At 57.0% G+C, this 14,721-nt stretch overlaps 1 protein-coding gene across 1 annotated transcript; it reads left to right on the forward strand.

Moving 5' to 3' along the window:
* Window positions 1–921: 921 nt before the first annotated feature.
* On the forward strand, window positions 922–5,696 carry LOC139254829 (maestro heat-like repeat-containing protein family member 1). The gene is made up of 2 exons (XM_070873842.1): window positions 922–3,828; window positions 4,575–5,696. The coding sequence occupies exons 1-2, from the start codon at window positions 922–924 to the stop codon at window positions 5,694–5,696; spliced, it is 4,029 nt and encodes a 1,342-aa protein (XP_070729943.1).
* The last annotated feature ends 9,025 nt before the right edge of the window (window positions 5,697–14,721 follow it).

Below are 14,721 nucleotides of genomic sequence, written 5' to 3' on the forward strand. Positions count from 1 at the left end.
GCGTGCCCTGGGGCTCACCCTTACACTATTGGTCCATTCTGATGGAGTCACAACCATTTCTGATGCTGCAGGTGGGCAGCGTGGCCAATAGTCGCTCGGAGAAAGAATTGAAACCCTGCTATAACTGATATACCTGACTGCAATCCATATAGCCCATGGTTAATGCTTGGAGCTGAACCCCGGCAATGGTGCTGTGTAAGGGAGATATTACAGGCTCAGACTCCCAGTTTTGAGCTTCACCCGTTGGGAGCTCATAATGGGAATCTGAGGCATGGAGTGTCCGTGCACCCTGTCAGCAACACACATTGATACATTCTACACTTCAATCTGATCATTAGCTTTCTGAACAATCATTGTAAAAGCAGTTTAACAATCAACCCATAGATACACGACTCAATCAATTGTGAGCTCACCCTCACCAGTGAGGTCATCACCTGGCTGGTCATGTGACAGCTCGAGTCACAAGACATCACAATGAAATTCGTGACTTCACAAAAGCAGGAAATAATGACACGGTGTCTTTTCCACATAAAGCTGTCGGCTGCTTGGTCATCCAGCAGTTAAACTTTGTGTTTGACCACGAGGAGAAGGAGGGAGAGAGTTTTTCAAATAATTTTTTTCAAAGCAATCAACCAAAAGCTTTAAAGCATTAAATTAATTCAAGACCATCGAATTAGGAATCTACAAAGTAAGGTCTGAATAGGACGGACATCTCTGTGTGTGAGAAGTTCCATTCACAGGAGAGAAAGAGCCCGTGTTTGCGTCGAGACAAATAAAGGTCGAAATATCAAATCGACAACATAACAGCAGCAATACTGGTGATAATCGGTGAGTAAAAGCAGAGAGCTCTGTGTTGTTACAAGTCTGTTTATCACTAGGACACATTGTGTGAAACAAGAGAAGTGATTGAATTCCAGCAAAATGGTGACAAACAGAATAAAGTGTTCGATGGCCTTGATTATCAGTCTGTTTTCTGATGAAGATGACTTTGTTCCAATGAGATTAACTGAGTCACTGCAAGAACTGGGAAGGATCAATCATAAATACGTCCTTACGTACTGCCATAAGTATCTGACCAAAAACAAGTTGCGGCCGGCCCCACGTTGGGCCTTACTAACGGCGATGACGTTGGTAATAAAGGATAACCTTGGACACTTACACACACGGCTGGCTAAAAAACTGAGCAACTTGGCTTTGATGAACATGATCAGATCAGAGCATGTTGACCATCAGGAAGCGGCAAGTTGCCTCCTGGTTAGTCTGGGTGCCAGGTTTCCCATTGAAATTTTCAAGCACATCGAGTCGGGATGCCAACCATGGACCCAAGCATATTTCTTCGTGGTCCTGACACTGGCAAGGCTGTGTAGAGCAAACGTGCATTGCTTGGTACCTCGGATCAAGCCTGTCTTGAGAAACATGCTCCCCACACTGCATGGAGTAACTGATGGGGAAATAAAGTGGACTTTCTGTGTTTCATTGGGGCTTTTTAGTGAGAGCATTCAAATGTACCTGTCAAACCCAGAGGGGACCAGAAAACCTAAACTTGAGAAGAAGATGTTCTTTCATGAGATTTCTGCGGCTTACGATCTGCTTTTGAATTCCTGGCTGCCCATGAAAGAGCCCAAGGTGAGCAGAGCAATACTAGAAACAGTCGCCCAGATAATCCAGCTAGTACCCAATGACAAACTGGACAAGGAGCTCCCCAGCTTAATTCCAACCCTTGTCTTGGTGTACCAGGAAACCTTTCCCCATGTTTCTGTCACTCGGTGTCTGTGCAGTGTCCTGCGCACTGCCATCGAGAGGAACAGTGAAGTACTCGTGACACAACTGCAGATTCTGCTGATCACTTTCCATGAGCAGATCTGTATTGTGATGGAACAACCCCAAAACACCTTATCTGAGAAGCAGCTAAATGAAATCCTTTGCTGCTTCAGAGTTCTAGCTCCGGCATTTACAAGCCAGATACTAGAGATCCTTCGGATGCAACTGGCAATTGACAATGAGCAAATTCAACTCGGGGCACTGGCCGTGCTGAAGTACCTTCTCGATACTGTCCCTTCAAGCATGGAGAGTCAGAAGGATCAGATTCTGAATTGTGTGCGACGATCACTTTTAACTGGGAGTAACAGAGTGAAGGGAATCCTTGCCCAGGTAATATACACCATGGCCTGTCACAATTACTTGGAGCGAGAGGGAGGAAAGCAGCTGATGGAATTTATCATCCAACAGTGTGCTCTGCCCACCGAGGAGAACGAGGAGAGTACTGAAAGCGAAGAGGAGTTCTGCAGCGTAACGGCGGCCGTGGTTACGGATAAGGATTTAAGGAGACAGTGCGAAGGATTGCTGAAATTGATGGTGGGAACTTTACCGATTGGCGATGTCCTCTGGTCCTACCTACTGGAGTTTGTGATCACAGTGAAGTACACTGAAGCCTTTACAATAGTCTGTGGTTCCTCATATTGCGTTGGAATAAAGAGACTGATGGCCAGCAATACACAATTTGTTCTTAATTACGAGGACTATCCAAATCTTCATGAGCCTCGTACACTGCTGACGCGGCTATTGATTGTGTCTTCTTCTCTGTGCCATGGAAAAGGCAGAGGTGTTCCTGCTCTGGGCTTACTATATCTCCTGGCAATGGACATCCACCCAGCAACAGTGAAAGTATGGGACAAGGAATTCCCAATGTTATGTAACTTTCTGGAGGAGAATTCAGAGAAGCCCAATCTCCAGAATGAGTGGGAAGAGAAACTGTTGGGGGTTGTGTCCCAGACTCTGGAAGCAATCGCGGATAAGGTGTGGATCACCCAGCTCATTGCAGAAATGACCCACTGCATTCACACCTATCGCCTGTATCCAACAGAGAGGGCTTTTCTGTACAAGTGTTTAGGGAGAGTGCTCCGACTGACCCAAGACAAAGACATCGTCAGTAAAAGTCTTCATCAGATGCTTCAGAGTGTTGAGCACAATGAAGATTTCGAGAGAGACAGGGTAGCCGCTGGAATTGGTGACTGTGCTGTAACACACTTAGATACCACGCTCACCACACTGAAGGCTTTCATGGAGTTCAATCGTTTGTGCATATCAAGTCCCTTTCCCCAGGTTGACAATCACATAATGAAAGTTAAAAGCACGCTCATTTTATGCTATGGGCAGATTATGTCACGTTGTCCTCGGGACCTCATTCTGCCCAGAATCGAGACCGACATTCTGCACAATGTGTTGGTTCTTTTCAACACCAAGATGTTTGGACTGAAATCCAAGGTGAAGGACTTGACACTGAAATTAAGTTTGACAAACACTGTGATACTGTTGGCCAAAGCTCTCCAACCCAGCGAAGAACACCCACCCTACACTCTGAGCAGAAAGGCAGAATTGCTGAGTTGCATGCAGGAGCTGATCACTGCCGAACCAAAGGAGATATTGAGCACTTGGGTTCGAAAGTCTGCCATGGACGCCTGTGCAGCCCTCATCAAACTGCAGCCTTCACTGAGCAGTGAGACTGAGCTGATTAGCATCTGTTTGAATCGTGTCTTCAGTTTGCCAGATTGGGAGAGCAGCACTGCCGACCAAAGTACAAACATGGACATGGCAGAGAGACAGAAGCTTCACACCGACACAATGGCCTCGGTGCAGGGTCTCCTGAAGCAATGCTTACTTTTGGATCTGTCTCCTGATGGGCTTCATTCTGTATTTAAAATCATGGAGACTGAGATCCAATCCACATGGGACCATGAGCGAGAAAAGACAATGGAGAGCACTTTACAGCTGGTGACATTTTACCTGGAGAAACTGCAAGTTAGCAATAAGGTGCCATCCCATAACTTGGTGAGGATTATTGGATGTGTGGGGCTTCAATGTGCAGATCCATCGCATGTTGTAAGGGAGGCAGCCATTAAAAGCTTATGGATTGCTGTATATCCAGTTACACCTTGAAGGCTTTCCAGTGGGTCATCAAGATAAGGAAGTGGAGCATCTGAAAGCCATCAAAGGCGGATTGAAGCAATTTACCAGTCAGGCCCTCTTTCAAACCTGCACTGCTGTCGGTAACGTTTTATCCAAGTGCATAGCCCATGAGCAGTTGAACACTCTATTCTTCACAGTCTTTAAAGGGCTGACAGACAACCACCGGAACATTTCCTGCACAGCTTCTATTGGGACAAATGTCCTCATTACAACACGTGGAACCACCCTTGCAGATGTTTGAGGAACAATCAAAGTATTGAGCCGTCACTTGCGTTCAATTACTGAGCCGCGGGTGAGAAATGCAGTGACGCATTCAATCTCCATTCTGGCCTCACACCATCTGCCAGCAGTTTTGTCCGCTCTCCTCACTTACCCCATTCCATTTGATGGATATATTTGTGACATATGGCGATCCCTCCTGACATGCATTAGCACCGGCCAAATTCTTACTGAACAACATCAAATCATTGTATGATGACGGCAGATATTGCCATGTCACAGATACAAAAGATTCAGCAACTCAGCAGTCTTTAGCTGTCCTCTGTGCTCTTCGTGATGTGGTATGTGAGCCTGACTCAGGGCACGTGATAAACATTCTCTACCCCCAGTTAGTCAGCACCCTTCTGATTCATCTCAGCTTCAGTGTCTGGGTTCGCTTTCCGACCAACTTTCTGACAATTCCAAAGGCTGGGAACACCTTCGGCCCTGCTCTAAGACTGAATTATGCCGACGCTTGCCATTACTCAGCTGAGATTCTTCGAGCTGTCCTGTCACAGGGAAAGGGAGATGATCGCATCATGAGAGAAATGGGAGGTTGGGATCTCATCGTGAGCCCAAGAAAGCACCATGAGGGGGTTACACTGCTGGCAAGCACATTGACCGCGTGTGCTGCCCCGCATCTGATCAGCATTGTGGAGCAACTCACTCCTTGCCTTGTCAACATAGGAGAGAGTCAGAGGATCACAAAAGCTGCCTTCTTTGGGGAGCTTTTAAATCATTCCGTGGTGTGGGACTTGTTGCTGATGGATACCCTTCTGGAGAGTTTGTTTCGATGTTTGCTTGATGAGTCCCCAATTGTCCAATGGCTCGCTGTACAAGGTTTGGGAAATGCTGCAATTGGAGCTTCTCAACGGATAGACACATACTGCACCAAACTGTTGTCCACAATGCTATCTGTGATTGACCAGAAGTCCAAACCCGAGAATCTCATTGCAGTTGAGGCAATGTCGAGCATGTGCAAAGTTCTGGGTCAGCTCCAGAAGGATTATACAAATCCCATTCTTGGTGATGTGGCACTGGCAGTTCAGCCTTACTTGGAACATCAGCATGAGACAATGAGAGCTGCGGCGTTTAACGTTCTTGGCAAGCTAATAAGATTTGGGAGTGTGGAAATGAACCCTCCACATATGGAGCACATCAAGTCCACCTTGATCCGCTTGCTGCTACATCTCAACGCTGAGAGCATTGAAGTCACCAACGTCTGCAAATCCGTGCTGAATTCCTACGCTCCAGTAATGGAGTCAGCAAACATATCCAAGATGTTCCAAGAACTTTCCTCGGAGGAGACCACCCTGGATTATGAGAACTATTTAAGCAACATCTCCAGGCACATTGCCAAAGACTTGGACAACCAGATCCCCTTGTACATAAGGAGCTGTGCCGCCTTCCTAAGGAATGTGCTTCCTGCGGTCAGAGGGAACGCACTGACATTCCTCGCTTTCCTCATGTAAAATGCCCCACCACATTATTACACATCACAGTCTGCAGCTCAGATTTGTGAGCAGATTATTGCCTTGCTGTCAGATCACGAGCAAGATGTCAGAACGAAAGCAGCCAAGACGATGCGATACCTCTACATGTATTAGGGACCATCAGAACAAAATTATTGTAATGTATGCGTTTGTAGTGTGTTTGGAAATGAGTCTGAAGTCCAAAAATTCGCAGACCCAAAATAGGCAAAAGGGGGAAAGGGGAGGGGGAAGGGATTTGGCCGCGGCATGGGGGGGAGGGAGATGGAGAGTGATCCTGGGCGGGGCATCGGGGGAGGGGGAGGAGGGAGTGATCCTGGGCGGGGCATCGGGGGAGGGGGAGGGGGAGGGGGATTGTAAGAATGGCAGGCCGGGATGGGCGGGGATGAGGTGAGAATCGTTGCCTCGTGAGGTAATCGGAAACTTCGGGGGAGGAGGGGATTTGTAGGCCTCATGGGGGTAATGCGAGGCCTGTGGGATAGGGGGGATGGGAGCCCTCGGAGGTGGATTGGAGGCCTTGGGGGAGGTCTCCTATCATGGGGCGGGGGTGTGGGTGAGGCAGGGATGCTGGATCGGCACTTACCTCCTGGATCCAGCAGGTCTCGCCTTACTTTCGCTGGTTGATTCCCCGAGGCCTGAGAAACCCGACCAGCCAGGGTTACATTTGAAATGGAGGTTAAATCTGAGGCATGCCAGCCGCATTATAATATTTAAATGAACCCCCCACCTCCTATGAGCAGGTTGGCTGCAATCCCCCCGGGCCCGCCCACATTAAAGCGGCAGTGGTCGGGGGAGGGGAGTTACTCCCTGTGGGGAAGGGTCTATCTCCTGTCAGATCCCCTCCCTCCCCGACAGCCCAGTGGCGATTGAGGACTTGCTGTGGGCACAAACCCAGCGCCCACCACCCCTTTGTACAGTTTGTTGCACCACCAACATGTTCACCCACCTGTCTCAGGGAATCCTCTCTTATCCTCAGTTTGGTGAAGCAGAAAGCAGAGTCCACAAAGAACTCCGTGTACTTCAAAACCTAATATCCATCTGCAAGGAGTGGGTGGGCTGTGTGGGGAGCACTGTCTGTTTATTCTCTGTCACTATCAAACATGGCTGCAAACCCTCACTTGGCCGATTTCTGCCTTTCTCAGTGTTTATTGTGTAATCTAACTTTCTACCAATAACCTTCATAAATAAGCTGCCTGTGGGCTAGAAATTGCCTGGAGATCGCCCGCGCCCGATCCTACGCAGTATTGACGCGGTTGGGTGTTTCCCACGGCCGGAATGCTGCTGGTGCGCGCTCCCGAGGTTTTCGGACGGTCCATGTCGGCGGCAGCGATGCGGTGCGGGAGCGGAGCGCAGCGGGGCCAAAGTCGCGATCAGCTTTCCTGTAGAAAGGGAAGCTGAACCGTTGTGTGACAGGGCCGCAAACGCTTGTCTGCGCATTCTGCCGCCATTCTCCCGCCATTCTCCCGCCATTCTCCCGCCATTCCGGGGTCAAAGCTGACCCGCGCATGCACAGGCAACAGAAGGACCACACTCAACAGTTTGAAGCTGCAGAGGTTGGTGCGTCTCCGTGGGAGAGGGGCTGGGAGTGGGGGGGAGGGAGTCGGGGGGGGTGGGGAGGGAGTGGGGGGAGGGGGGAGTGAGGGGGGAGTGGGTGGGGGGGTGGGAGGGAGTGGGTGGGGGGTGAGGGTGAGAGTGGGTGGGGGGTGGGGTGGCAGTGGGAGTGGGTGGGGGATGGGGGGAAGTGAGTGGGGGGGAGGGGGAGAACGAATGAGTTGGGGGAGTGGAAGAGTGAGTGGGGGGAGGGGGAGAAAGAATGAGTGGGGGTGAGGGGGAGAACGAGTGAGTGGGGGAGGGGGAGGGGGAGAGTGAGTGGGGGTAGGGGGAGAACGAGTGAGTGTGGGGGGAGGGGGAGAATGAGTGGGTGGGGGGAAGGGGGAGAACGAGTGAGTGGGGGTGGTGGGGGAGAACGAGTGAGTGGGGGGGGGAACAAGTGAGTGGGGTGTGGGGGGGGAGGGGGAGAATGAGTGAGTGGGGGGGAGGGGTGATCGAGTGAGTGGGGGGGTGGGGGAGAACAAGTGAGTGGGGAGGAGGGGGAGAACGAGTGAGTGGGGGGGAGTGGGTGGGGAGAACGAGTGAGTGGGGAGGGGGAGAACGAGTGAGTGGGGGGTGGTGTGGGAGGGGAGAACGAGTGAGTGGGGGTGAGGGGGGAGGTATAGAACGAATGTGGGGTGGGGAGGGGGAGAAGGAGAGGGCGGGGGGGAGGGGGAGAACGAGTGAGTGGGGGGGAGGGGGAGAATGAGTGAGTGGGGGGGAGAACGAGTGAGTGGGGGGGAGGGGGAGAACGATTGAGTGGGGGGGAGAACGAGTGAGTGGGGGAGAATGGGTGGGGAGAACGAGTGAGTGGCGTGAGGGGGAGAACGATTGAGTGGGGGGAGGGGGAGAAAGAGTGAGTGGGGGGGAGAGGGAGAACGAGTGAGTGGGGGGGAGGGGGAGAACGAGTAAGTGGTGGGGGGAGGGGGAGAACGAGTGAGTGGGCGAGAATGGGTGGGGAGAACGAATGAGTGGGGGAGGGGGAGAACAAGTGAGTGGGGGGAGGGTGAGAAAGAGTGAGTGGGGGGGAGAGGGAGAACGAGTGAGTGGGGGGAGGGGGAGAACGAGTGAGTGGGGGGGGAGAATGAATGAGTGGGGGGGAGGGGGAGAACGGGTGAGTGGGGGGGAGGAGGAGAAAGAGTGAGTGGGGTGGGAGAACGAATGAGTGGGGGGGTGGGGGAAAACGAGTGGATGGGGGTGGAGGGGGAGAACGAGTGAGTGAGGGGGAGGGGAGAACGAGTGAGTGGGGGGGGAGAATGAATGAGTGGGGGGGAGGCGGAGAATGAGTGAGCGGGGTGGAGAACGAGTGAGTGCGGGGAGGAGGAGAACGAGTGAGTGGGGGAGGGGGTGAACGAGTGAGTGGGGTGGGGGTGAACGAGTGAGTGGGGGGGGAGAAAGAGTGAGTGGGGGGGAGAACGAGTGAGTGAGGGGAGGGGGAGAATGAGTGACTGGAGGGGAGGGGGAGAACGAGTGAGTGGGGGGTGGGGGGAGGGGGAGAACGAGTGAGTGGGGGGGGAGAACGAGTGGTTGGGGGGGAGAATGAGTGAGTGGGGGGAGGTGGAGAACGAGTGAGTGGGGGGAGGGGGAGAGCGAGTGAGTGGGGGGGAGGGGGAGAACGAGTGAGTGGGGGTGAGGTGGAGAACGAGTGAGTGGGGGGTGGGAGGAGGGGGAGAACGAGTGCGTGGGGGGGAGGGGGAGAACGAGTGGTTGGGGGGAGAACGAGTGAGTGGGGGGAGGGGGAGAACGAGTGAGTGGGGGGGAGAACGAGTGACTGGAGGGTAGGGGCAGAACGAGTGATTGTGGGGGAGGGGGAGAATGAGTGAGTGGGGGGTAGGGGGTGAACGAGTGAATGGGGGGTGGGGGGGAGAAGGAGAACGAGTGAGTGGGGGGGAGGGTGAGAATGAGTGAGTGGGGGGTAGGGGGTGAACGAGTGAATTGGGGGTGGGGGGGGAGGTGGAGAAAGAGTGAGTGGGGCGTGGAGGGGAGGGGGAAAATGAGCGAGTGGGGGTGAGGGGTGAACGAGTGAGTGGGGGGAGGGGGAGAACGAGTGAGTGGGGGGAGAGCGACGGGGAGAGTGAGTGGGGGGAAGGGGGAGAACGAGTGAGTGGGGGAGGGGGAGAATGAGGGGGCGTGGGGGGAAGGGTGAGAACGAGTAATTGGGCGAGGGGGTGAACACGTGGGTGGGGGAGGAGGGGGAGAATGAGTGAGTGGGGGGGGAGAACGAGAGTGGGGTGAGGGGTGGGGGAGGATGAGTGAGTGGGGTAGGGGTAGGGGGAGAGTGAGTGGGGGGGAGAGGGAGAACGAGTGAGAGGGGGGGAGAACGAGTGAGTCGGGGGTGGGGTGGGAGGGGGGAGAACGAGTGAGTGGGGGGGAGGGGGTGATCGAGTGAGTGGGGGGGTGGGGGAGAACAAGTGAGTGGGGGAGGAGGGGGAGAACGAGTGAGTGGGGGGGAGTGGGTGCGGAGAACGAGTGAGTGGGGAGGGGGAGAACGAGTGAGTGGGGGGTGGTGTGGGAGGGGAGAACGAGTGAGTGGGGGTGAGGGGGGAGGTATAGAACGAATGTGGGGTGGGGAGGGGGAGAACGAGTGAGCGGGGGGGAGGGGGAGAACGAGTGAGTGGGGGGGAGGGGGAGAATGAGTGAGTGGGGGGGAGAACGAGTGAGTGGGGGGGAGGGCGAGAACGATTGAGTGGGGGGGAGAACGAGTGAATGGGGGAGAATGGGTGGGGAGAACGAGTGAGTGGCGTGAGGGGGAGAACGATTGAGTGGGGGGAGGGGGAGAAAGAGTGAGTGGGGGGGAGAGGGAGAACGAGTGAGTGGGGGGGAGGGGGAGAACGAGTAAGTGGTGGGGGGAGGGGGAGAACGAGTGAGTGGGGGAGAATGGGTGGGGAGAACGAATGAGTGGGGGAGGGGGAGAACAAGTGAGTGGGGGGAGGGGGAGAAAGAGTGAGTGGGGGGTAGGGGGTGAACGAGTGAATGGGGGTAGGGGGGAGGGGGAGAACGAGTGAGTGGGGCGTGGAGGGGAGGGGGAAAATGAGCGACTGGGGGTGAGGGGAGAACGAGTGAGTGGGGGGAGGGAGAGAACGAGTGAGTGGGGGAGGGGGAGAACGAGTGAGTGGGGGGAGAGGGACGGGGAGAGTGAGTGGGGGGAAGGGGGAGAACGAGTGAGTGGGGGGAGGGGGAGAATGAGGGGGGTTGGGGGAAGGGGGAGAATGAGTGAGTGGGGGGGAGGGGGAGAACGAGTGAGTGGAGGGAGGGGGAGAATGAGTGAGTGGGAGGGGGAGGACGAGTGACTGGGGAGAGAGAACGAGTGATTGGGAGGGGGAGGGGGAGAACGAGTAAGTGGGGGGAGGGGGAGGTGGAGGGTGAGTGGGGTGGATGGGATGAACGAGTGAGTTGGGGGAGCGGGAGAACGAGTGAGTGGGGGGAGGGGTAGAACGAGTGAGTGAGTGGGTGGGGAGAACGAGTGAGTGAGTGAGAGGTGGAGGGGGAGAAAGAATGAGTGAGAGGAGTGGGGAGGGGATGGGGAGAGTGGGGTGGAGGGGGAGAGTGGGGGGTGAGAGTGAGGGGGAGAACGAGTGAGTGGGGGGGGGGACGAGTGAGTCGGGTGTGGAGGGGAGGGAGAGAACGAGTGAGTGGGGGGGGAGAATGAGTGGGTGGAGGGGAGGGGGAGAACGAGTGAATGGGATGGGGAGGGGGAGAACGAGTGAGTGGGGGAGGAGGGGGAGAACGTGTGAGTGGGGGGGAAGGGGGGGAACGAGTGAGTGGGAAGGGGAGGGGGAGAACGCGTGAGTGGGGGAGGAGGGGGAGAACGAGTGAATGGGAAGGGGAGGGGGAGAACGAGTGAGTGGGGGAGGAGGGGGAGAACGAGTGAGTGGGGGGGGGAAGGGGGAGAATGAGTGAGTGGGGGGAGAACGAGTTGGTGAGGGAGAGGGGGAGAACGAGTGAGTGGTGGGGGGAGGGGGAGAACGAGTGAGTGGTGGGGTGAGGGGGAGAACGAGTGAGTGGTGGGGGGAGGGGGAGAACGAGAGAGTGGGGGGGAGAACGAGTAAGTGAGGGGGAAGGGAGAGAACGAGTGAGTTGGGGGGAGGGGGAGAACGAGTGAGTGGGGGGAGGGGAGTGGGAGAGTGAGTGGGGGGCGAGAACGAGTGAGTGGGGGGGAGAACGAGTGAGTGGGGGGGTTGGGAGAGAACGATTGAGTTGGGGGGAGGGGGAGAACGAGTGAGTGGGGGGGAGGGGGAGAACGAGTGAGTGAGTGGGCGGGGAGAACGAGTGAGTGAGTGAGAGGGGGAGGTGGAGAAGGAGTGAGTGGGGGAGAAGGAGTGAGTGAGAGGAGTGGGGAGGGGATGTGTAGAGTGGGGGGGAGGGGGAGAGTGGGGGAGGCGAGAGTGAGGGGGAGAACGAGTCAGTGGGGGGAAACGAGTGAGTCGGGGGTGGAGGTTGAGAGAGAACGAGTGAGTGGGGGGGGAGAATGAGTGGGTGGGGGAAGGGGGAGAACGAGTGAATGGGAAGGGGAGGGGAAGAACGAGTGAGTGAGGGGTGAGGGGGAGAACGAGTGAGTGGGAGGGGGAGAACGAGTGAGTGGGGGAGAACGAGTTTGTGGGGGGTGCGGGGGTGGGGGAAAATGAGTGAGTGGGGGGGGTGAACGAGTTGGTGGGGGGGGGGGAGAACGAGTGAGTGGTGGGGGGAGGGGGAGAACGAATGCGTGGGGGTGGGAACGAGAGAGTGGGGGAGGAGGGGGAGAATGAGTGAGTTGCGGGGGAGGAGGAGAACGAGTGAGTGGGGGGGGGGCGAGTGTGTGGGGGGTGCGGGGGTGGGGGAAAATGAGTGAGTGGGGGGGTGAACGAGTTGGTGGGGGGGAGGGGGAGAACGCGTGAGTGGTGGGGGGAGGGGGAGAACGAATGAGTGGGGGGGAGAACGAGAGAGTGGGGGAGGAGGGGGAGAATGAGTGAGTTGCGGGGGAGGAGGAGAACGAGTGAGTGTGGGGGGACGTGTGTGTGGGGGGTGCGGGGGTGGGGGAGAATGCGTGAGTGGGGGGGGAGAACGAGTGAGGGGGGGGGAGAACGAGTGAGTTGCGGAGGAGGAGGAGAACAAGTGAGTTGCGGGGGAGAACGAGTGAGTGGGGGGGAGGGGGAGAATGAGTGCGTGGGGGGTGGGGGGGAGGGGGAGAATGAGAGAGTGGTGGGGGAGGGGAGAACGAGTGAGTGGGGGGGAGGAGGAGAACGAGTGAGTGGGGGGGAGGAGGAGAACGAGTGAGTGGGGGGAAGGGAGAACGAGTGAGTTTGGGGAGGGGAGAACGAGTGAGTGGGGGGAGGGGGGAGAACGAGTGAGTGGGTGTGGGGAGGGGGAGAACGAGTGAGTGAGTGGTGGCGGGGAGGGGGAGAACGAGTGAGTGAGTGTGGGGGGAGGGCAGAAGGAGTGAGTGGGTGTGGGGAGGTGAAGAACGAGTGAGTGAGTGGGGGAGGGGGAGAACGAGTGAGTGAGTGGGGGCGGGGAGGGGAAGAACGAGTGCGTGAGTGGGGGGGAGAACGAGTGAGTGAGTGTGGGGGGAGGGGAGAAGGAGTGAGTGGGGGAGAAGGAGTGAGTGAGAGGAGTGGGGAGGGGATGGGGAGAGTGGGGTGGAGGGGGAGAGTGGGGCGGAGGGCGAGACTGAGGGGGAGAGTGAGAGGTGTGCGGGGCTGGGAGGGGGAGGGGGAGAGTGAGAGGAGTGGGGTGGAGGGGGAGTGTGAGGGGGAGGTGGAGAGTGGGGGGGAGGGGGAGAGTGGGGGGAGGGCGAGAGTGAGGGGGAGAGTTAGAGGAGTGGGGGGAGGGAGAGTGAGAGGAGTGTGGGGGAGGGGGGAGTGAGAGGAGTGGGGGGGAGGGGGGAGTGAGAGGAGTGGGGGGGAGGGGGAGAGTTAGAGGAGTGGGTGGTGGGGGAGTGGGGGGAAGGGGAGAGTGTGGGGGAGGGGGAGAGTGCGGGGAGTGGGAGAGAGTGGGGAGCTGGAGGGGGAGGGGAACAGTGGGGGAGAGGAGGGGACAGTAGGGAAAGGGGGAGAGTGAGAAGAGTGGGGGAGGGGAAGAGTGGGGGGTGAGAGTCGGGGGGGGGGAGAGAGAGAAGTGGGGAGGGAGAGTGAGAAGTGGGGGGTGGAGAGTGAGAAGTATGGGGAGGGGGAGAGTGAGGAGTGGGGAGGGGAGAGTGAGAGGAGTGGGAAGAGTGCGAGTGAGAGAAGTGGGGAGGGGAGAGTGAGAGGGGTGGGGAGGTGAGAGTGAGAGGAGTGGGGAGGGGAGAGTGAGAATGAGGTGAGAGGAGTGGGGAGGGGAGAGTGAGAGTGAGAGGAGTGGGGAGGGGAGAGTGAGAGTGAGAGTGGGGAGGGGAGGCAGAGGAGTGGTGAGTGGGGAGGGGGGCAGAGGCGCGGGGACTGGGGAGGGGGGCAAAGGAGTGGGGTAGGGAAGTGGGGAGAGGAGGCAGGGGAGTGGGGAAGGAATGCAGGGGAGTGGGGAGTGGGGAGCAGAGGAGTGGGGAGCAGAGGAGTTGGGAGTGGGGAGCAGAGGAGTTGGGGGCAGAGGAGTGGGGAGGGGAGGGCAGAGGAGTGAGGTGTGGGGGCAGAGGAGTGGGGTGTGGGGGCAGAGGAGTGGGGTGTGGGGGCAGAGGAGTGGGGAGCAGAGGAGAGTGGAGAGGGGAGCAGAGGAGAGTGGAGTGGGGAGCAGAGGAGAGTGGAGTGGGGAGCAGAGGAGAGTGGAGTGGGGAGCAGAGGCGTGGGGAGTGGGGAGCAGAGGAGTGTGGAGTGGGGCCAGAAGAGTGGGGAGTGGGAGCAGAGGAGTGGGGAGGGGCGGCAGAGGAGTGGGGAGGGGAGGCAGAGAATTGGGGAGGGGAGGCAGAGGAGTGGGGAGTGGGGGCAGAGGAGTGGGGAGGGGGTGCAGAGGAGTGGAGAGTGGGGGCAGAGGAGTGGGGAGTGGGGGCAGAGGAGTGGGGAGTGGGGGCAGAGGAGTGGGGAGTGGGGGCAGAGGTGTGGGGAGTGGGGGCAGAGGAGTGGGGAGGGGGGGCAGAGGAGTGGGGAGTGGGGGCAGAGGTGTGGGGAGTGGGGGCAGAGGAGTGGGGAGGGGGGGCAGAGGAGTGGGGAGTGGGGGCAGAGGTGTGGGGAGTGGGGGCAGAGGAGTGGGGAGGGGGGGCAGAGGAGTGGGGAGTGGGGCAGAGGAGTGGGGAGTGGGGGCAGAGGAGGTGGGACGGAGGCTGGGAGCGCTTGGATGTCCGTTGGCGAGGAGCTGGGAGCATTTGCTGGATTTCTGAGCATTCTTTACAATTTTCACAATTATATAATATTATATAAGAATATAACTCATAATGTAAGTAATAATAATCATATCTGTGAAAAAGAATAATAACAATAATAAATGGAGGTGCTGTGCTGGTGCAGAATGTTGTGGTCCCCACGTGGGCAGG

The sequence above is a fragment of the Pristiophorus japonicus genome, unplaced genomic scaffold (genome assembly GCF_044704955.1).
Source record: "Pristiophorus japonicus isolate sPriJap1 unplaced genomic scaffold, sPriJap1.hap1 HAP1_SCAFFOLD_58, whole genome shotgun sequence".
NCBI classification, from domain to species: domain Eukaryota; kingdom Metazoa; phylum Chordata; class Chondrichthyes; family Pristiophoridae; genus Pristiophorus; species Pristiophorus japonicus.

What these genes read in the sequence shown, in the direction of transcription:
- LOC139254829 (XM_070873842.1), top strand. Translation starts at nt 922, where the DNA reads ATGGTGACAAACAGAATAAAGTGTTCGATGGCCTTGATTATCAGTCTG. An exon ending in AGGTGCCATCCCATAACTTG is followed by an intron (nt 3,829 to 4,574) that starts GTGAGGATTATT and finishes CTCTACCCCCAG; the next exon opens with TTAGTCAGCACCCTTCTGAT.